Source organism: Centruroides sculpturatus, unplaced genomic scaffold, assembly GCF_000671375.1.
Source record: "Centruroides sculpturatus isolate CEXI.00-Female unplaced genomic scaffold, Cexi_2.0 scaffold20, whole genome shotgun sequence".
Classification (NCBI taxonomy): domain Eukaryota; kingdom Metazoa; phylum Arthropoda; class Arachnida; order Scorpiones; family Buthidae; genus Centruroides; species Centruroides sculpturatus.
In genome coordinates, this window is record NW_019384333.1 from 1,575,270 (window position 1) to 1,598,840 (window position 23,571).

The window sequence follows — 23,571 nt, forward strand, 5'->3', positions numbered from 1 at the left end:
AATAGCGGATATTGCACAAACCGTTGAGTTTAAACGAGCAGCGGACCTACTAAAAACCATTTATTATTTAACGTCCATAAAAATTATATTTATATTAATAATGTCTCCAAAGTTCAGCAAATTTTTCGCAAAAAAAAATAATTTATCAGAAAGCACGCGAGCGCCATTCAATGACACAATGAAAACAAGCTTAAGCAATGGCGTAGTCGAACAGTGCACGCTCGGTAAGTAATCCTACAATTTTTTGTTTATAGCATAGTTTATATGGATTATTCCCAAAAATTATATGTATTTTGGAAACGTTGAGTCAAATTAGTCTAGAATCGATTAATTTTATGGAAGAAACCTTTCAAACAGCCGTAGTCCGTAAACTGCATACGTGCCGAGCTGTGATTGGCTGGACTCGTACAAAATGGATTCATGAAAACGAGAATGTATCTACCGTGTTATATGGGGGATGTCGACTGTATATATTAGGATCAGATCTCATTCTAAGGTTTTTCCTATTGCAAAATAACAGTTTTGTTTTAGCCTAACCGATAAATCCTAGCATTAATAAGCTATTCTAAAAGACATAAATGAAAAATAAGGACAATAACACAAATCTTATATCTGTATAATTATTTATTAATTTCAATCACTGTTCAATCTGAATCGTTAGACATGCACAGTGTGGACTGTGTACCTGCATGTGATATAATTTATTATACAATAAGTGTGCTAGGGTTGTGGATTATAGTTTAAATGAAAATATTGATATTGTGGCTTCGTAAAAAATATCTATTGTATATAGCTTATTCAATACAAATGATAAATCCTACCAACATTCTTTCCTAGCTTTTTTTTGTGGGTCGACTAAATGCAAACTAAAATCATAAAGTACTGAATATTTTTTCTGGTTTGGCCGATTTCTGCTTTAAATGGGTTCTTTTTAACATAGAGAATTGCTCCATTTACATTGATTTCCCAAATGGAACCTGAATAGAAAATTCAGATATCATTTTGGACAGGTTTCACTGTACACAATGTAATTCAGGTAAATATTTTAACTTTAACATAACCAGAAGAAAGATAATCCAGAAAAAAGAAATATTTATAAACACAGAACTGGACAATTAATCATTGCACAAATTTGGGATTCCCATTGCACAATTCAAAATTCTCATTACACATTTTGTGTCCGGTTGTGCATTAGAATACTGTTGATCTAATATTAAGTTCCAAATATCTTACTATTTTATGCTATATTGTAAATAAAATAGAATTTACTTAAAATTATAAAATAAAATACATACTGCATTGCTGGTGTTAATATCTATGCTTCCTTTCAGCCATTCCAAAACCTTATCCAAATTTCCTGCCCTTGCTGCTCTTAAAAAACTGGAATTTCCGTCAGTCTGAAAAAACATATTTAATAATTTAACAATGATAAAGCTTTATTTTAAAAATTAATAAACTAACAAATACAAATAATTTTTTATGGCAATTATTTATGTATTAATAAAGTAACAAATTTTAAAATACTTATATATTTATAACAGGTATTTATAACAGGTGTATTAATTTTTCTAAAACAACTTGCTTTAAAAATTAAAACTTACATTACAAAAAAGTTTAGAACTTCTTTAAATTTTAAAATTATTATAACTAAAATATAAAAATCAGAAATATTTTTGAAATTTTTCTATTTGAAAAAATAGTAAATGTACTGAAAACTGAATACACATCAATAAACATAATGAAAAAATGATAGAGTAAAACTTCATTAATTTGGACTAAATAAAAAAAAAAGTTATTCAAAATTTATATTTTCATTTTCATTATAAATTCTAAACAATTCTTACTACAAAAGTTTAAATTATCAATCTTTTTCATCTTTATGAAGATTAAATCTATCATAAGTAAGACAAAACGTTTCTCATTTTGTTTCTAACAGTTTAATCACTTAAACTGCTAGAAACAAAGTGTGAAAGGTTTGTCTTACTTATTTTAAATAGTTCTAGCTTTGAATGCATAGAAGATTAAATCTATCAATTTTTGCTTTTTATATCTATCTTTATTACAGTTTTTTCAAATAAGAAAAATAAAACAACAATATTTTTATCAAAAATATAAATTTTTTAAGTATAAATTATGCTTTCATTTGCTAAAAACATTTTATTCCCAAAAAAGAATAACACAAAAAAATAACAGAAATAATTGTAAATGAGTAGAAATATCAATAAATATCTAAAGTAGCAAGATATCTAAAGAATATATGTGAACAGGAAATGAGCTTGAACTGATGAAATGTGATAAACAGATTGCTGTGAAAACTGATCAAACATGGAAAAAATAGTGCAAATGTTTGCCATTTGATTCAACTCAATCCAATAATTGTCAACAAATGTCTATGTGATAAAAATATTAGTTTTATAGCTATATTCCATTTATTGCCATCCAATTAGCAACTGTTAGGTTAGTTTCATTCAAACTGTTATTCTTTTAGGAACTAGACTAATATTGCGTAGGTTGTTATTAAAAATTCAAAATTTGCATGCAATTATTACCTCATATGTATAAAAACTATAATTTTTAGTTCCTTTAATAAAATTCTAAGTTTGTTTGTTTATAGTTGTCTAAATAAATATTAGAGTTTTAAATTTTGTTTAAATTTTTTATTAGAGTGGAAAAATTCCCACTATAATAAAAAACAACAAAGAACAGTGTATTAAAATTAAAGTAAGATTACAAAAAATTGTTTGTTGTAAGTTGAAACTCATTAAAACTCTCCCAAAAAGAGAAAAGATAAGAAGCAATGGAATCTTGCCAGTCTTAAAAGACATAACTTAATATTTGTAATTGTCTTCAGAGTGTTTTTATTGTCACTGCAACAAAAAGTTCTGAAGATAGTTACTTTAGTGTTCTTATTTCTAATAAATAAGTAATCTTTAGTAGAGAACAAATTTGCATTTATTGTTCTCTAGTCTTTGCTATTTTCTAAAACCAGTGTTTCTAAAACTTTGAAAGGTCACAGATTCTTTTATAAAAGATGTATTTTGGTGGACCCCTATTTTTAGTCAGCTTTTAAATTTAGTTATTAATTAAATTATATTAATAATAAGCATCTGAGGCATCTTATATTATTTTTTTACAGTTTTTGATTACATTAATTTGAAAATTTTGTTAAAATAAGAGAATTAATAAATAATAAATTTACTAAAAAGAACCAACTTTTTAATTTGTCAAGTCATTAAAATATAACATTTTAATATAGGTTATAACATACAAATTTATCACATTTCATTTAAAGCTTAATATAGCTTTAAATAATATTTTTAAATATATGCTAAGTAATAGAATAAAAGCAATTTTAGAAAATGGGTGTGCAGACTCCTGTCAAGTATCCAATGAACCCTGGGGTCTGCAGCCAACAGTTTTGGAACCACTGCTGTAGACTACAGCAAAAGTCTCAGTTTAAAGAAAAACTATATAATTTAATCAATCTACTGGAAATACTATAACCAGACATGCCTTTAATATTTTGCTGCCTTTTTTAATACATTAAAAATTATATCTTTTCCTCCATCATTCATAATAAATGATTATTTTAATTGCATTCACACTATCACTAACACTTTATTGAAATTTGTGCACTATTAATTTGTAGCAGCATTATTTGCATTTTTCATAGTATATTTTTACAGTAAACCAATGTATGGTACTGGTTTAACTATTACATTTAGTTATACATATTAATTAGCCTAAATTATTTTTGTTTATATAATTTTGTTTATAATAAACTAAACGACACTCTTAATTAATTGGACTATTTTATGTTATAATAAATAATTGTAGCATAAAATAGTCCAATTAATTAAGGGTTTCATTTAGTTTATTAATAATACATTGTGCTTTGTGTTGTTAATATTTGTTTATTATATATATATATANTATAATATTTAATGTGTTAATCAATTTTATGATCACATAATTATAATGATACCTGTAAAAATTTGCTGCCTCTTAAAGTTTCCCTACCATACATACATTTCTACTTTGTCTATGCATAAATGTTCTTTGTTCTATTTTATGTGTGAGAATTGAACAAGTTAAATTACTAAAAGCCAACCAATGCCATATGTCATCGGGCTAGATAACGGCTGTAATACTAATAACTTAAAAGACAATTTGATACTAGAGGGAGGCGTTAGGCACCATCTCTTAATAAATTTAATAATTATAATTTTAATTAAATAATTAAGAATAACTGGAAGAAAAGAATTGGCCCAAAGCGGAACTCAAACCAGCAACTGCTGCTTACCGTGCAGATGTGTTGCCAGTTACACTACCTGGACCTCCAGTCTGATCTCATTTTCCAGTATATATAACATTATGCTATAACCATCATCAGTTACTACAGTGCTGTTTGGAGATGCATCAAGTGGCCTCGTCCTGTAAACTTCCTCATAAGAGGGATAAGAGGGAGTTTACAGGACAAGTGTCAACTTATGCTTTCTCAGAGTTGATAGTGACACCTTATGATACCTTTCCCCATTGACTTTTAGTCACCTCTAAAAAATTTGCACCTTTGAATATGACTAGGAATGGCCAATTTTGGTCAGTCATCACTCATTCTTCAAGCTTTTAAGATCTGTGCCTGTGCACTCTTATCATCTGCAGTTTCATTTGTGTTTGGATTTCTGTGTCTTCAGACTTTTCGTCATCCTTCTGCTTGTGTTCTGTTACTCTCCATAACTATTAATTGATGTCAAAACTTATCTCCTGTTCTCAACATGGGATTTCTAGTTCAGACCTGTAAGATACTGACATTTGTGAACTCTCTCTCTCTCTCTCTGCAATAATAATGCACATAAACACGAATAATATGTCTTCTTTAGTTGTGTAACATATCGTACAAACTTTCATGCCATCTACTAAATGTTTAAGTGTAGTTACTTGTTTTGAGTGACTACTTTTCAACTGAATGTTAGCATTTCCTATTCCATCCTCTTACCCCTAGTCTCACATATGAGACCATGTTATGTTATGCCAATCACAAAAATGTCCAAAAACTCTAGTAGTAGGCGTAACCTACTTGGTGTCAGAAATTTCAGTGTGTAATCACTTACATTCAGCAATAAGGAGACTAAAAAAACCATATAAAACTCCACTCAATTAGACACAGCCTGAACCTAACACTGGTGTCCAAGTAAAACACCAAACAGAATCTTACATTGGTGTCAGAAAGAAACACCATCATAGAATTTCACATATGAAACATAAAATAAGTAAATTATAAATTAATATCACAACAGATGCAAATATTAAATATAAAGATAAAAAGAAAGCACATTACAATAATATTAGCTGATATAATATGCTAATAAAATTATCAATAATATTGACATCATTTAATACATTCAAATAATGCAAAATGGCAGGAATAAACACATGATGATATGAATAGACTTATTAATAGAACATATGAAATTAATTTATTTAGAGACCTATTCAGATCATTTAATTTTAAATGTTAAACTTCAGAATTATTTCAAATGCTTTGGTTAGCTTTAACATTATTTAATATCAGTACATATCAATCAGAATCAACTGAGGTAATAAGAGATCAATTAAAATCACATAATGTTAAATGTTTTTACTTTCAGTAACTTTATACCTTTTTTTTTTACCTATAATTTTACCTATAAAAAAAAAATTCCAAATAAATTTAAAAACTTCTCATGAGTCAGTCTTAGAAAAAAATCAACCATACATTTTTAATACCAAAATTTGCTTGCATAAAGATGATTATTTTTTTACATAGTATTTTTTATAGTAATTATTACTTTTTATATTACAAATCTTTTAATTATATGATGCATAATATTTTTGTAGCTCAATATATTTTAATATTTAACCATTGATATTCTTTCAATTAAAAAATATTACTCACATATAAATGATCCATAATACTTTTAACCAAATTCGTTAAAATACAGGTATGTCATATTTCATATATATTTTTCTGTAAATACTTTAAAATTTATTTACTAATATAGTCAAGCCTATCTATAACAGAATCTGTATATAGCAAAAACCTGTCTTTAAACAAAAATTTCTTAGGTCCCTTGAATTTTTTGCAAAAATTAATGTAAATTAACCTGTATATAGTGGAACCTGTCCAACACAAAGATAGAAAGGAAAATCGGACCCTATAACAGAAAAATTAGTATCTTTATCCGATTTAACACAAATTTAACAAGTAGTTTACAAGCCTAGCATGTATAAATCATAAAAAAAAAGTAAAAAAATATAGATATACAATACAGAATAGCAAAATATGACTACTGTATTACAGTAATTTTATTGGGATTTGAATAGAAAGTTTTTGAGTATTTTTATTAACAGCTGTTTTTACTTAACATAAATATGTAATGTAATTATAAGTTGTGAAATTTAACACATTATTTCTGATGTGAGATTGTATTATTTGCTTTGAAGTTTATTTTAAACTTTTTTACATCACATTTAGCTTGAATAAAATCAAGTCGAAATGTCCGCAGATAAAATGCACATTGGATATATTATACATGTTTTTTAAGTTTTGTAAAGGATATCATGCTACACAAACAATAAAAAATACTTGTACTATGTATGTGAAAGATGCTTCTAAACTGAATGTGTCAAATATGATTTTGAAAGTTTTGTTCAGGAAATTTTGAAGTAAAGGATACAAAAATGTATGGACCCCAAAAGCTATTAGAGAAATTGTGGGAAGAAATTGTTAAAGATTGACGAATAAGAACTCATAAATTTGCAACAAATCTTAGTGTGTCACAGACACATATTATTGAAAAATTACATCCACTTGAAATGGTTGTAAAACATGTTGATGACTTTGTTCCAAATGCAGTTTGTTTTTTTCTCCACTTAGGAAGAAAAACTGAATTGAGTATAATTTTATCTGATAAAGGTAGGCAGCTGTAAAGTTTTATTTTATTTTTAAACTAATTACTCATTTTTATCTTTGAGAACTTTTTTATGGATGAATGAAAAAATTAAAGTTAAAATAAAAATATTTGTTATTAACTGAAAATTGATCTAGCATGAAAATTGCTTGGTTGAGTACAGAGGTTCCTATGTTTGATTAATGCAATTTTGATATATGTGGTACACATTGAAAAATTTATTAATTGCATTAATCAAGGGATACCTATAGTAGATAACTTGTATATAGGAGAAACCTGTCTACTATAGAAGAGTTGTTCAGTCCTTTGGGGTTCCATTATAACAGGTTTGACTATTATTTTATTTAATAATAATAATTTGGATATCAATTGATATAGAATGTTCATGCTATCATTTCTTAGTCTGAAACATCTATTCAAAATAATTCATATTGCAACCCCTCTCTTCTTTAAACTGTACATTAATTACATGAGAAAGGGAGGAGTTGCAAAATATATTTTTGCAACTCCTCCCTTTCTCGTGCAAAATACATTATTGGAATACACTATGGTGAGGAAGGAGGTCATACACTGTTTATTTGGACTTTTTAGTAATATTGGGAACATACTAATTTATTCTTACAAGCCTACTTACTTGTCATGTAAATAAACTATCAGTTAGAAAATATTTGCAAAACTTTTTTAAGTCATTTCTTAAATGATAGGAGTATACATAATTAAATAGAGGAAGTTTGTACATCATTGTACACAACAGACAGGGGAAGTCAAAAATGGCTCAAAAACTTTGCAGGTAATTAATGAAAGGCCCTTTAAATGATACCAGTTGAGATCATTTGAAATATTGTCAACTTAATATAAATTGTTTTAAATAGATATTTCAGAATATAACAACAAGAATATTTCATTTTGATTTATTTCAATTAGCATTAATAACTTAGATATCATTTGAACATCAACTAATATAAAGTGTACAGGTACTGTACATTCATAGTCCAAAATATCTATTCAAAACAATTCATGTTAAATAGTGTCAATTGGCACTATTTGAAATGATAATAGTTAATTAATTAACATAATTTAACATCTATTAATAGTATTTAAATTATCTCAATACATATCATTTCAATGATTCAATTAATTATTTCATTCATTTCAATGTAAATAGCTATTTCAAATAATATTAATTATATTTTCTACTTTAGTGTTACTCTCTGTTTTGTAGAAAAGTAACATTATATCAGCAACTTCACAATTATATTATTTGATATCCAGATTAACCAATAATAGCATCCTTATTAAATAAGGAAGCTATTATTGTTTGAACAAATAAGATTTATAGGATTGTTATTCTTGTAGATAGGTTTTCTTACTAACATTTTACATGTTATATGAAAAAGATGTTTAACTATTTTGTTTTTATAAAACTAACTAAAGTAACTTTTGTATTACATATTTTTCTATATGTAAAAGTTCTCTCTTCAAAAATTTATCAATCAATTAAAGAATTGCTTTTGTTAATTGTTATTTCTTCCCGATTTTTAAAATCCTATGAGATTTAAATAACTCAATGTAGAGTCAATTTTAGAAATTTGTTTTAATTTATACAAAATGTAAAAAATGTTATTCTTATTTCAAGTTTTCATTTTAGTAAAGAAATATATTTAGAACTAAATATTACAGGGTGGTTATAATAAACACTATTCAGTAAAACTGCATTCGTCAAAATCTTCAAAAACAACCACTTGTACCTTAAATGCAGTGCCAATTTTACTTTTTCTAATGTTTTTGAATGTCTTAAATGCTCTTTCCCAGGATAAAACCAATTGCAATTTAAAAATAAAAACAAAAGCTATCCTGTGGAACAATTTGCATTTCAAAATGGAAGGAAGGTTACTACGAGAGATAACTATAGGTGAAGAACAGTTTGGTTTCTTGCTTGGAAGAGGAACAACAGATGCAAACTTTGCTCTAAAGCAGCTGATGAAAAGATACAGAGAGATTAGGCAGAATTGCACACAGTATTCGTAGGCCTAGAGAAAGTGTACAACAGGGTGCCTAGACAGACTGTACGGAGATGCAAGAGTGTAAAGGAAATACCAGAAAAATATGTAAGACTTGTAAAGGAAATGTATAAGGGAGAAATGACAGTGTGTTGTGAGAAACATCCCAAGGTAAAAAAGAAGCTGGAGGAATGGAGAAAAGCACTAGAAGAGAGAAGCATGAAGAGCAACAGAGCAAAGACAATATATGAGTCTGGTAGAGAAGATGAGAGCTATATACTCTAGGGTGAAAAATTAATAACAGTTCCCAAATTTAAATATTTTGGATCATATGTAACAAGTGATGGAGGAATGAGTGCAGAAATCTAGCATAGAGTTCAGAATGGATGGCTGAACTGGAGAAAGTGAGTGAGGTGCTGTGTGATAAGAAAATAAGCTGCAAAATGAAAAGAAGATTGTACAACACCATTGTAAGACCTGCAAGATGTAGTGCTGAGACGTGGGCAATTACAAGAGCCCAGGAAAAGATGAAGACAGTGGAGATAAGAATGCTGAAATGGATGTGTGGTGTGATGAAGGACAGAATTAGGAATGATTACATAAGAGGAAAAGTCAAGGTGGGTCCTAAAAGTAAGAGGATATAGAAAAGTAGATAAAGATGGCTTGGACGTGTGGAGAGAAGAAGCAAAGACTATGATGGAAAGAGTATTAGAAAGTTGAAAGTAATAGAGAGGAGGAAGCAGGGAAGACTTAAGCTGAGATAGAAAAACAAGATGGAAAAGGATTTGGGAGAGAGTGAATGGAGGAGAGAAGAAACCCTGGATAGAGAGTAGAGAAGACAGATTAAAAATGGAAATGCTGACCCCATATAATCATAGGAAAAGCAAAGACAAAGAAGAAGAAGACTTACAATCAAAGTATCACTTTAACTGTATTAAAGTTGATGTTTGAAATGTGTTTACTTTGAACATGTAATTATAAATTTAACAACTATATTAAGTGTAAAATAAATGTATTATTTATAATTTTTTTAACAAAAATTAATCAATACAAACAATATAAATGAATTAGCAAACAACTTAATATGAAATTAATCATGTAGGATATTAAAAAATAAATGGCAACACTACAAATTCTTGATTTCTTTTTTTACTTTAATAAAATAACTGAGTAATTTTCAATCTTTGCATATTTAAGTAGAATTTTAAAATTTGTATATATGGTCTTGGATAAATGTTTGAGACCACCTATGTTTTCAAACTTTCCATTAAAATTAACTGATGTGTAAATATGTTTTTGTTCAGGTATTAAAATAAACCAAATATGAAGTAAAAGTTTATTTTCATATTTAAGGAATTCTAATACAAATTATTGCTTGCAATTTTGCCTGGAAAAAAATTTGAGACCATCATCAAAAATTTATATTTTACAACATTTCTAAAATATAATAGACATTGTAACCTAATTTTCATTTGTACCTGTTGTGTTTTCAATCTTCAGTAAAAATGGGATCTGGTAAAACATTAACAAATGAAGATAAAGGCAAGATAAATGCATTCAGAGACTGTGAGAAATATAAACGTGTCAATGTAGGCCTATTAGGAAGATCAAAGATGGTAGTTCACAATTACTTAAAGGACCCTGACAATTATGGCAAAGCTAAACATTGTAATAGGCCAAAAACCTTTCTTCCAAAGATAACAGGGCAATATTGAGAATAGCTACATTCTCTGATATGTCATCTGGTCAGATTACAGCATCATTACAGCTACTTTTAACAATAAGAACAAGACATGTTCTGCAAAAGTCTGCAAATCATGCATACATTAAAATGCAGCACAGCTAAAATTGACAATCTCCCATATGGAAAGGTGACTGGACTGGTCCTGATGGTGTCAATACAGTAAATTTTGGATTGTGCTGTCCAATTTCTGGATTTGTGATCCATCAAAAAGGACAGCTTATAAGTCATTTATCTCAAGATCAAGCCCATTTATTTTACAACTATTTACAGTATATCCAGCAATACTTCTGGATGACTACCAACAACATAGTCTAAAGCCTTGCTTTTTTCTTTTCTTTTTAATTAGTCAAGTTGCCTTTTATCCAACTTCGAGCTTCATTGGCTATCCAATCTGGAGCTGGGTCAGAAGCTTTCCTTCGGGTTCGCCTTGGTTGGCATACCTATCTCAACTTGTTCAGGATGACTCACGCTAACTGACCCCCTCCGGAAAATGGGTTCCGATGAGTGGAAACTCAAATCATTTTGTCTCTACTCATTAGGCCTCCTTGACAAATATTATTAGGATGATATACATAACTAATTGCATCTTTTATCATATTGTGTACAAGGTGGAGGATCTGTGATGATGTAAACAGCTTTCAATCATCAATTAAAATCAGCTATTGCTTTCATTTCACCTCATTCAAAGGCAGTTGATCCAAGATGTGTTAGGAAATTATTTTTTAGCATTAAGAGATGAAGCAATGGGTAAACATTTTTATTTTCCAACAGGATAATGCTTCTATTCCTAACACTGCCTCAACAATGACATAGTTGTCTGGCAATAATATCAATGTTTTGCCATGACCATCATGTAGCCCAGATTTAAACCCAATAGCAAACATTTAAGATGATTTGGTAAGAATGATTTAGGTTAATGATAAACAAACTAAGTATTAAGCATTGTTTTTCCCACTATGTTTTATTTTCACTGTGATTTTTTGATTCTGGTCTCAAACTTTTTTCCAGGCAAAATTGCAAGCAATAATTTGTTGCATTTGAATTTCTTAAATATGAAAATAAACTTTTACTTCATATTTGGTTTAGTTATTTTAATACCTAAACAACAACATATTTACAGGAGATTGGTTGATTTTAATGGAAACTTTGAAAACCCAAGTAGTCTCAAACATTTTTCCATGACTAAATTTTCCTAAAGATGAGCTCCAGTATATATCATAAATTTACAAAATTTGGCACAGTGTAGATGATACCCTCATATAACACCAATGTAAAAACTTCTTTATATATATAGATAAAAGAAAGTATTTTTGTCATTATTATTATGGCTTCATTTCAAATACAAAACAGAACAGCAGAATAAAACATGGTTTTATGGTTTTTTTGTTACTTTCAATTGATTAAGATAAGCTATAGAATTTAAAATTCTTAGAAGCTAAGCTATAGAATTTAAAATTCTTAGAAGCTAATATTGTCATAATAAATTTAATTGATTCAAAAGTAATATATTTATAATATATAGACCAATTATTCAGTATTATAAATAAAACATTAATAATCTATTTAAATCAGCAGTGGCTCAATAACAATTTTTTTGGTTTTTTAATACATTACCATAAGTCTATATTGTATTGATAATTTCAAAAATATTAAAACACTCAATGTTTGTATTATTATATTAAATACATCATAATAAATTTTCCATGTTTTGGCTATCTATGAACTATTGTTATTATTTAAAATATATTTTTTTTATTTTATGGCCATTCATTTTATTGTTTAACAATAATAAAATGAATAAGATAAATTTTTTAAACTGCTCTTCTTAGTGTGAAACATCAAATGTTGTGGGCTATATATCTATCATCATCACCATCAACATATGAAAAAGGTTTTCTTTTCTACTGATACCTGATTATAGGAATATAGTCCAAAAGTACTTGAACTTTTTAAAAAGTTCTCATTTGAAGACAAGCATTTCAAATTGGATTTATATTTGAAGACTTTCCTTGGAATATAAAGAATATTCTTCAAGGAACAACCTTGAAGAATATTCTTTATCATTTGTGCTCCATTTTTCAAAAAGTAGAATTCTGTTCTGTGTATGATAAGACTTTCCTTATTAACAAGTATGTTAATGGAGTTTCATTTAATTTATGTAATGCTATAGCATTTTATTTTATTTGATGGTAAACAAAATTATTGCATTCATAAAAACTTAAACAGCTTATTCAAAGCTGTTTAGCCTGATGATATTGCCTGATAAATTAATGTCAAAAACATTAATATAATTTAAAATTGGTTTGCTGAAGTAAAGGTTTTACATATTTGTTTAATGAACAAAACTAGTATTTTTAAACTGTATTGCAGAAAACAGAATTCTTTTTAACACATACTGCTCTATGTTATCTCATCCATTGTCACAGCATGTGAAAAATCCAGAACTTTTTGAAGTAAATTGGTATAATATGAAATAGAATGGAATATACAGATTTGTTGCTTTTGAGATGAGTAATATCTTAAAATTATAAATCTCTCTTGATGAAATGGCTTTACAAAATTAATATTTAGTTTACATCTATTAAATTCTGTAAAATGCTGAATTAATCTTTATTTATTCAAAAAGAAATCTCTTGCTAACATCTTACAATTCTTAAATGAGTATGCAATTCACTAACTTATTCTTTTATTCAATTTATATTGTGAATCCAATATCTTTGTTTCCTTTTTGTTAAATTTAAATAAATTAATGCTGCTTCATTTTCTTCAAGTTTTTTCTTTCAATTATCTTCTAATAAATTGCTATTTCATTCCACTATATTTTGTTTGGTATAATGGAAAAGGTAAACAAACTGTTAAAATATCAGTTGTTTGGTAGGATGTCAAGCAAGCCAATTCTGGACATGGATAAAATAAATTTGCAAACCCTAATTGAAAAAATTATTAAATTAACTAAGAACATTTGCCTTTTTGGTTGCTGATAAACCGATACATTACTTCTTTACTGGTAAATTACTAGTAATTTTTTAATTTTGTCTCCGAATGCAAAAAATGAGTGTACTAGTGATTGTTTAGATGCCAACTCATTGATGAGTTGATAACTAACTAAATAATCTTTAATGCTTGTGACAAACTGAATTCACTTTTTCTATTTTGAAAACAAAAGTTTCATTGCGAAAAAACTAAAGCATAATGTAAGTTTTTAGTTGCCTTGAGTAAAAATTGGCCAGTGCAAGTGCTCACATTCAAATAAATGTAATCCATTTTGTCAACTAAAATCATTATTGCACTCTAGACTAATGAGCAAGGAAAACTGCTAAATTGTCCAGCATATTGTTGTAATACAAAACTTTAAACTTATAAAGAACTGTAAAGTAATACAGTCGAGTCCGCATAACTAAACACCCCAAGGGGAAGTGGAAATGTATCGAGTTATCCAATATGACGACTAAAACAAAGTCGAAAAAAAAAAAACCATAAAACTACAACTAAAAAAATATAGTAGTACTTTATACAGCACATGTAATGTATCATTCTGACCATCTATCACTGGCACTAAAATTGGTTTCTACTCCAAGTACCTCAGCAATTTCCATCGCTTTGTTTCAGTATTGGCCCCAAAACAGTAATATTAGATGAATGAATTTGCTTTAGCCGACGTACCAGAACATCTTTGACATCTTTGTACGGCAACTTTCTCTGGTGTTTTCGAGACAGCTGCGACAAAGACCCAAGAAAAAGTTTCTTAATTTCCTCTTTTTTCTTCAGAATTTCCACCAATATCCTTCTTGGAAGGTTTTGCAAATTCAGCTTGCAAAGTTTTATTACATTAAAATTCAGATACAAGTTCATATTTTTCCTTCAGCGTAAGCGTTGTTAGGTTTTAGATACTCATTTCTGATAGAAATGTGAAACACTTGCTGCAAATAACGCATGAATGAAAAGTGAGAAAATGCAAAATCGTTTTCTGCTGTGATGTTAAGCTCATTTTTTTCAGAAGGGGAGTCAACTTATCAGATGTCTAAATGAGTGTGGGACAGAAAAAGTATATCGATTTATCCAGTGCTGACGAGTTAAACGGTGTCGAGTAAACCAGAGTTTTTTAACATTAATGCCTACATAAGTCACCCGGGACACAGAAAACTGACTACTTAACCGACGGTTATACCTATCACAACTTATGTGGACTCTATTGTTAAAAAAAATAATTTAAACTACTTTTGCAATTTATATAAAAGCATTTGATGCTTCTGTCTAATATACTGTATAAAAATATAAATATTTGGCTTCAAAAAATTATATGTATTCACTTATTTTTATTCTTACGAGCATGGTCTACAACTCCGATAAGATCCAAACTGCCTCATTCAGAGTTGCATTTGTACCAAATTTTCTTTCAGCTTGTTAAATTTCACTATAGGATACATTTTCGAACAGGACGGATAACAACTAATAACGGAGATCAATCCATTTTGACGGGTCTACACCGTTCTTAGTCGGCCAGACGTCCGAGGCGGTTAAGGCGTCGACCTACTGCTCGGGATCGAATCCGGGCTGTTCATAAATCCCCAAGAATTTTCTGGGGAAGTAGTCCACTCCTCACCCCAGGTCATCCCATCGTGGACCTTGTCAAACTCACGACGGGCTCAAATTTTAGCGTGGTCACGCCAAAAGAGTAAAAAAAAAAGTCACGAATCATCATTATAGCTTTGCATCTCTCTACCTTTATTTTTCTCTGTGACTGGTTTTATTTCTCAATTACTAAAAGTAACTTTATTTGAAAAACAAACAATGTTTTTGGTGTATAGACTGATTTATGATCATTAATAAACTGTAGATTTAGAATATGTACATTATACATATGTGTATGCATATGAATAATGTACATGTATATGCATATAATATAGAGCAATGATGTTCCTACTGAATCCAAATTGACATCATACAGCCATAGTTTATACAGTACATTACAAATAATTGAAACTGAAATTCATATCTTATATTACCTGAATTTATCTTCGTTTCTCTTAGAAAATTTCAATAATACTTCTATTTTTTTAGTCCCAAACATAACAAATGAAAAAATTTCATACCTTTCACACAATGCTTAGCAGACGATAATTAATCTCGCCCTCTATCTGCTGTTTATGTTTATCATAAACAATTAAAATTTTTAAATATCAAATAAGTTTAAAATGTATTAAATTAATAATTAGTATAATCAATTAATTAATAATTTAGTATTTATTTTATGATTTAATTTTAATCGCATATGTAAAACGGTTGAATCGTACAGAAATACTTTGGTTTAAATCGGCGTCAAATTAGCATTTCTACTAATTTTGTATGAGGAAGTTACGCCAAAATGACATAAGAGTTCGCGCTGTTTAAGCTAAACGACTGATCTTAATCGAGAAACAATTCTAGAATAAACAATTCAAAGCTAACGCGGCCGTGATTTAAATTAGATCGTGTTTCGACAAGTGTGCCAGAGTGTTTTAACGCTTGAGATCCTAACGCCGATTCGGTCGAAATTCATCTATAACTAAATAACGGGAAAAAAATAATAAATGCTACTTATTGTCGCCATTATTTACCTATTGGTACCGAATAGAGTCAAAATTATATCTTAAATAAAGTATAAACTGTATTAAAATGAAGGCCGTTCGGCATCACTCTTGGCCATAGTGAAAAAAATTGGATCCTGTTTCTGTAGGAAAAAAACAGAGAGAAACATAAAAAATCCTGATAATTCTTTTATTTTTTCAATTACTCGTAAATGCAAGGAAGAAATTCCACAAAATTTAAAACTTAATCGCTAATTGCGACTGATCGTCTTTATTATGCCTACGAAATAATAGAATTCCTATAAAGGCCATTCGTTGCATTCGAAAGATGTTGCAGGAAATCAAAATTTGACGATATATTTGCGTTTTTTAAATATTTTTACGATTAAAAATTGAAGATTGGAGGAAGAGAAAACAATTTTTAAACGTTGTCACAAAGATTCTCCTTTGTAAATAAGCCACATCACGCAATCAGTCCGTATTATGTCGAATACACGAATAGGTATACCTCAATCACGACACGTTATTTAATAAATTATAGATATTCGTAACCTAATTTAATTATTTTAAGCGATAACATAGCAAGCATTCCAGTTAATCTGTATGTTCGCAAAGCCATAACTTCGAGCTGATTAGTTTAAAACCCTATTTAAAGCTTACAGAGATCATTTGCAATTCGTAAATTGCTGCCGTTATCGTTTAAACATTTCGCATCGCGCATTGATTTAATAAAAATACTGTATCGACTCGTTTAAATGGTTGTCAGGAGTTAAAGGCTCCTCCGGAGACCTCTAGAGTCACGTGACTCGCTTCTTTTAACGCTCCTTAAGCGATTAGTAACTTAAATATAATTAAGTCAACATCATAAATAATAGATTTGATTAAATTTGGCGTAAATATAACAGTAAAGACTGAGGTGGCAAATGTTGTTTTATGCTTTTCTCGCTCGTTAATGAAGAGTAATTAATTTAAAAACTTACTTCGAATGATGGTATTTTCTTAATCATCTACATTATAAAAGTTTATAGTGTAATAAGCTATAATTATAGTGTGAAAATGACCCTAAACTGATGATATGACTAAAAATGGGCGCTAATTACAGCTTATTAATTGTTATAGAAATATAAAATTAATCTAAAATGATAAAAATCATGTTTTTCCTATCGAAAAGATTTATAACGCGATATATTCTATCAAATTTCTATCGATATTTATAAAGTTGTTGACTGCATCATCACGCTAACCTTCTAAAAATAGATACGCTATATTCTCTATACGAAATCGTATAATAGGAAATTTAACGCTTATAAATCTGATATCAAATTAAATAAATCTATTAACTGAAAATATTTTTAAAATTAATATAAATAATTATAAAAGATACGAATTTTAATGATTAAAAAATGGCAGCGAAGTGCCTTCTTACGTAAACTTTAACTTCGGGCTATGGAATTAAATTACAATTATTTATTTTAAAAGTTGTATTTAACAATAAAAATGTTATAAATCGATAAATTTATCCACTCCACATCACATACAACTCCTTTTTCATGAGCGCTCATTCACTTTCGACAGCAAATCCATAAAATGTGGTTATGATCGATTGGCGACATCGATTAATTTGGCAAATTTGCGACATCCGATGGTACCAAATTGCACCGGATGGCCTTCTTCCACATAATACATACCCTTATTCTTAATACACACTTAAAATAAATATCGAATTTTTATAAATTTAGACCATTCGACAGCATTCAAACATTTAAAAAATGCATCGCAAGAGCAGGAATTTTTATGCATTGTTTTAAATATTGCAAGCGGAATTAAGTGTTGTGTAACGTGTTAAACTATTATTCACCATTGTGACAGCGTGTATTTAATAATGTTACTGAGAAAAAAATACTTTTTAGATGTTAAAATACGTTTAAAAATGCCAAAAATTACGGAGACGAAAATTATTTTATTTGCCAATTAAACTAGACGATAAATAAATATAAATTAACTAATGATTAAACAATGTGTGGTTACACGAAATGTTACTTCACTGAAATAAATAACGACTCTCGTAAGGATCTAAAATTAGGATTTTGAGTAATGAAGACAATATTCCTGTTAGAAAGCTAAAATATCCAGATTTATGGGTAGAAAAATAAAATAATCGAGGTTAGAAATATGTTAATAATTAAAAGAAACACTCGGGAATATTTCTATGTAGGCTATTTTTATATAACTGAAATGGAGACGACGCCCATCTTCTTCTTCTTCCACATCATTTTCCTAAAATCTAACAGGAAGAACTTAAACTTTAATGATGCGACGTTGCATACAGTTAAGTAATACAATATATAAACAAAGTTACGTACGTATAAAGTCTTTATATGCGTAGGAACGATCGAGTATAAGTTACATATATACATAATATAGTCCTATATATATATATATACATTCGAATTTTTTATTTATGCAAGCACGTGCTGCTTTACCTGTTCTCCTTCGGCTACCATTTTGCTGCAGTGTTTTTGGACAGAGACCGAAGACGATCAAGGGAATTCTTTCATTTCGGTCCGACAGCCTGGGACTAGGAATATCCAAATCTTAGGGTCCACTCAACAATATGAAATGGACGGCCGGTAGGATGGTTAAAATGATGTTTGTATAAGGAATGTAGTTATGACTGACTGCAGCGATACGTACAATACAGTCAGAATATTGATCGCGTGAAGAACGCATGCTCCGGTCCGAGCTGCAGACACTAAAACAGTATTATGTCGACTTTCAAGGTAGCTGCAATATCCAGATCGTTCGATATTCGGACGTTGCTTACTTAATGATGTTTTAGGGTATCGAGGCTTCGAGTGCGCTCGGTTTTTTTAAAGTTTCTTCAACGCGTACGCGTCATAATTAAAGTATAACGGCCTAATTACTTAAATGACTCAATAAATAAATATAGAATTTCATTTAAGCCACAAAATTGCCTCTTGCTCCGACCGGATTCTTTACGCCTGTGATAAATTAAGAAGTGATGTAAGCGTTGAGTTAAGCTTAAACTTTCTTTTTATAATTATTTCTTAATATCAAATCTGATAAATTAGTAAATAAACGGCTTTATTAATGCCTGAAAATACTGCGAATGGATAAAAATTAATACTAGACCGAGTGTCTTCTCTTAAAAGTTTGCCACCCACTTCACCCGCTTCGTGCTCAAAGAATGCAATTAAAATGATTAATGTTAACGATCAAAGAGAAATTTAACAAAATTGATTTTTTATTCTGCTTATACAACGTTCAGCAAGAACTAATTTGCATAAAAACCTGTCACTAGTATTCCTGTCTGCCACTTCGAGTGTGACGTGTGTTATCTCTTGAGCGTGACAAAATAAAAGACGATTAGTCAAATAACAGAACTTAAAAAAATAAAAATAATAAGTAATCGATAGAATACCTAACTAATTCCTCAAAAGTACGTCTATATTTTCTGTCATGCAGTTTCTGCAAATTGTAACCCAGCTTAAGTTTCCATTTGCATCTCATTTACTGCGAAGGATTCGGAATGGAGTCTAGTTTCTACGCGATTTATTATGGGCGATTCTGTTTTATCTCCGATTCTATATTACAGATATAAAGGTTAATATATTCAGTTGATCCTCTTAAATATTCCATGTATATATTCTGGAAACAGTAGAGTAAAATAGCTAGATACAGTCGTGTAAGTCATACATGTATCCTATCAATGTTAGTAGTACAGAAAGATAAAATTAATCAAATTTATGATTTTTCGTCATTCGATATTGTTTTTATAATTAAATATAAATACTGTACAGTAAAACCTGTCCAAAACGGAACCTGTATAAAACGGAAACTTGTCTAAACGGGACAAATTCTTCGGAACAGAGCGATTTTCTACGTTATTCGCAACAAAAACCTGCGAAATCGGAATAAATATTCGGCACCGTGTGATTCTGGTTTACGCAGGTTTTACTGTATATTGAGAACAAGTCAAATTTTCAAAAAATGAATGACAAATTTTCTTAGAATATCGTATTTAAATTATTAAAACTTTACATTTAAATCATGTTTATGTTTTTACCATTATAATAATCGCAATATAACTACTTAAGCTAATAAATAGTAAAAAATTTATCTAAAATAATTACTTTTTAAAAAAAAGACAAAAAAATTAACGTGCGTGCAGCTTCACTGTAGAGCATCCGATACTAGTAAAAAAGCAGACATTCAGGGGCAAAGACCTTAGCCATTTTAATGCGCTTGTAATTTATTTATCACAATGCAAATAAAATTAAATTTTATGGAATATAATTAATTAAATAGAGAAAAGTAGTTTTTGTACCATTACAAACAGAAGGAAATCAGAATTAATGAAGTTTTAATTCGTCTCTCTGGTGCTCCAATATATTTACTTTCTTCGTACAGAAATTATCTTATTCTATTTAAATTTAACCTATATCGAGAAGAATTGTGTAAATTAATATAAATAAAAATATTCAAATTATTTATGTCTTTCATTTTAACAGATTTCTTATCGGAAATGTGGATTACGATTCAGTAAATTTAACGATACATATCTTATATCGGTATAGTCAGACATCTTGCTTTCCTACGCGCAAAGGCGACGCGGCGCGACTTATCTTATAAACGTCGATGCGACGCGACGCGAGGCGTCTGACGTCCATTTCCGTTTCCATTAATTAACAACCCGTTTTGAAAATGTGAATAGCATGGCCATATACAAAAATATTTATATAATTTTAAAAAATGTTCGCTAATTAGCATAAACTTTCCTCGCGTAATTCTCGTTCTGAGGTCATACCCACGCGAATTTCATGATTTTTTTAATATAAATTTCCAGTAAAACAGTTTAATAAAAAAAATACCAGGTAAAGGCATGAAATAGAAGATTGATTAATTTGTTAAAGTGCGGTCAATAAATTGATTAGTGTCATTTTTGTCCGAAAGAGACGGGCCGACCCTCGATGGGGCCGATTCATTGATTTATTAAATCGAACCTCTACAGTATTAAAATTTTGCGGGTAAATTTGGCCCATTACCGGAAAAATAAAAGAATCAAATGCACATAAAAAGCTCCCCAATCTGGAATTATTCGTATAAACTTACGAATTAGTGAGTAATCCGGACTGATGTTTGACTACGTGGAAAGGGACTTTTCTCGTGCATATTACAGGTTTCCTCGGGCCCAGAATAGGGCGGCAGAGATCTCTTTTCATTTTTGACTCTACTCTGTGGACATTAAAAAGGCCTTTGAATCATACTCATAGTGGGTTTGGCCAGGCCCACAATGAAGTGAGATGATAAGTGAGGATGAGACCCGATACATCCGAGATAAACTAACCTTGAAAAATTTCCCGGGTTTCTCCTCTGAATTCGAATCCGGATCTTCGGAGCGATAGGCCGAATGACCGAGGAAGCTTTAACCTTCTAGGTCATCCGGCTATCAAGGAGTGATAGAATAATGAAGATCTGTATCTGGGCACCATCTTAGAGGACATCAAGAATAGGCTTTACATAGAATTAGATACTTTTTGTTTTTGCAGATACAGTAAATACTCACACGAGTACATGTACATATAAAAATTCATATGAAAATAAATTTCAGAAACAAAAACCTCTGCTGAACTGTACCCTCTGTACAACAGAGGTTTTTGTCGGTTCTGGTTTGTACAGAAAACCTCTCCAACATGGATAGTAGTATGTCTTCTTATAGCGTATATGAAGTCAGGAGGTAAAGCGGACCACTAATTAGGTCTTTTGATTTTTTGTTTTTTTAACAAAGAATCAGAGTTTCCCAAAACTGCAAGTTGCTGTCTTCATTACTCAGACTTCCATTTACTAACTGCGTGTAATTAGAAAATACAGTACACAAAATTTATTTACTTAAATATAGAAGTCCCTATTCATTTATAAATTAATTGGTATATTGCAAAATGACGTTGAAATTGTGGTAAAAAATCATACAAAAGTCATCAAACTTAACCATAATTTAATCCGTTTTAAGACCTAATTTGTTCTCATTAAAGCCGATGTTAGGAAGATGTCGTAAAACGAACTCTAATTTTCCATAATTTTATCATCATAAATTGAGGTTTGTTCCAGGAAATAAAACTTTAACGAGATAATACGACACTAAAATAGTCAATAAAACGAAGATACATTCCATAGGATAATAATGAAATTTATACGAGTCGTAAAAGCGAGGATTTGTCATATTTTCACGAATTGATTCAATTGGTCATCAACAGATGGAGACACTATACAAGCTGAACTATTTATCGATTATTTATTCTCATTTTTTACATTCCACATTACGTTCAAGCTTATATAAATTCTTCAAATTTTAATATATTAATTTTATTTTTTAAAATTAAATTTATTTTCCAGGTTTCTTTCACGTCTTAACCTTCGATCGTTTGATGCACACAACAGTAATTAAGTGGTGATGAAGAGAATTTGATGCAGAAAATCATTCCCAATTCGCATATAATACACGTAAAACGCTCACTTAATTTTTTTTATAAAATATATTTTTAGATTATTTTATATAAATTTTTAACTCTAAGACGAAAATAAATTTGAAGAATGAATATGATATCCGCCATTTTATTATAATTTTAAATTATTCTAAAAATATGATTTAATTATTATAAAAATAAATTAAATTATTTACTCTTATCTAAATTTATTTCCCTCAATTAAATTCCTGATTATTTTGAAGTTTATTCTATTTTTTTTAATGTTAAATTAACAAATTAATTGAATTAGACGTGTTCAAACACGTTTCTTCCTATTTTAAATCCAGTTTAAATAAATAATAACGTTTACAGTGAGAGGAGACATGTATTTTTATTCATATTTCACAAATAAATTGAGAAAAATGCAACCGAATTAACGAAATTCGTGTAGTAATACATTGAGTAAGCTACAGAAAAATTTATGTTAATTAAAATTGGATGTTTTAGTCTTTTATCTTCTTGAAAATCCCGTGTTACTCTATTTACGTGTAGCATTTTTCATAAAATACCAGCTTATAAAGCTGTAAAGCCCTTTACGGATTATAAAATTGAACTCCGGATCATCTTAAATAAATCACAGTAAAGCTCCGTTTAACTACATGCTTCTGAACCTTTGTCTCATAAACACAAGCAGCTTAATTTAAAATGATCCAGAATGGAATTTAAGTTCGAATCATCTTATAATTAAGCTTGGTTTATAAGCCATCTATGGTGATCCGGACATGTTGAACTCCGGATCATCTTAAATTAATCTTAGTTAAGCTC

At 29.2% G+C, this 23,571-nt stretch overlaps 1 protein-coding gene across 1 annotated transcript in view; it reads right to left on the reverse strand.

Moving 5' to 3' along the window:
• Positions 1-18,984, reverse strand: part of LOC111631113 (ankyrin-3-like) — a 279,012-nt gene extending 260,028 nt beyond the window's left edge. The window contains exons 1-2 of the mRNA XM_023375329.1: positions 18,745-18,984; positions 1,296-1,397 (exon numbers count right to left, since the gene is read on the reverse strand). Of these exons, the coding sequence (XP_023231097.1) occupies positions 1,296-1,397; positions 18,745-18,765 (123 nt within the window). The 5' untranslated portion in view covers positions 18,766-18,984. The remainder of the gene's footprint in view (positions 1-1,295; positions 1,398-18,744) is intronic.
• Positions 18,985-23,571: the final 4,587 nt, after the last annotated feature.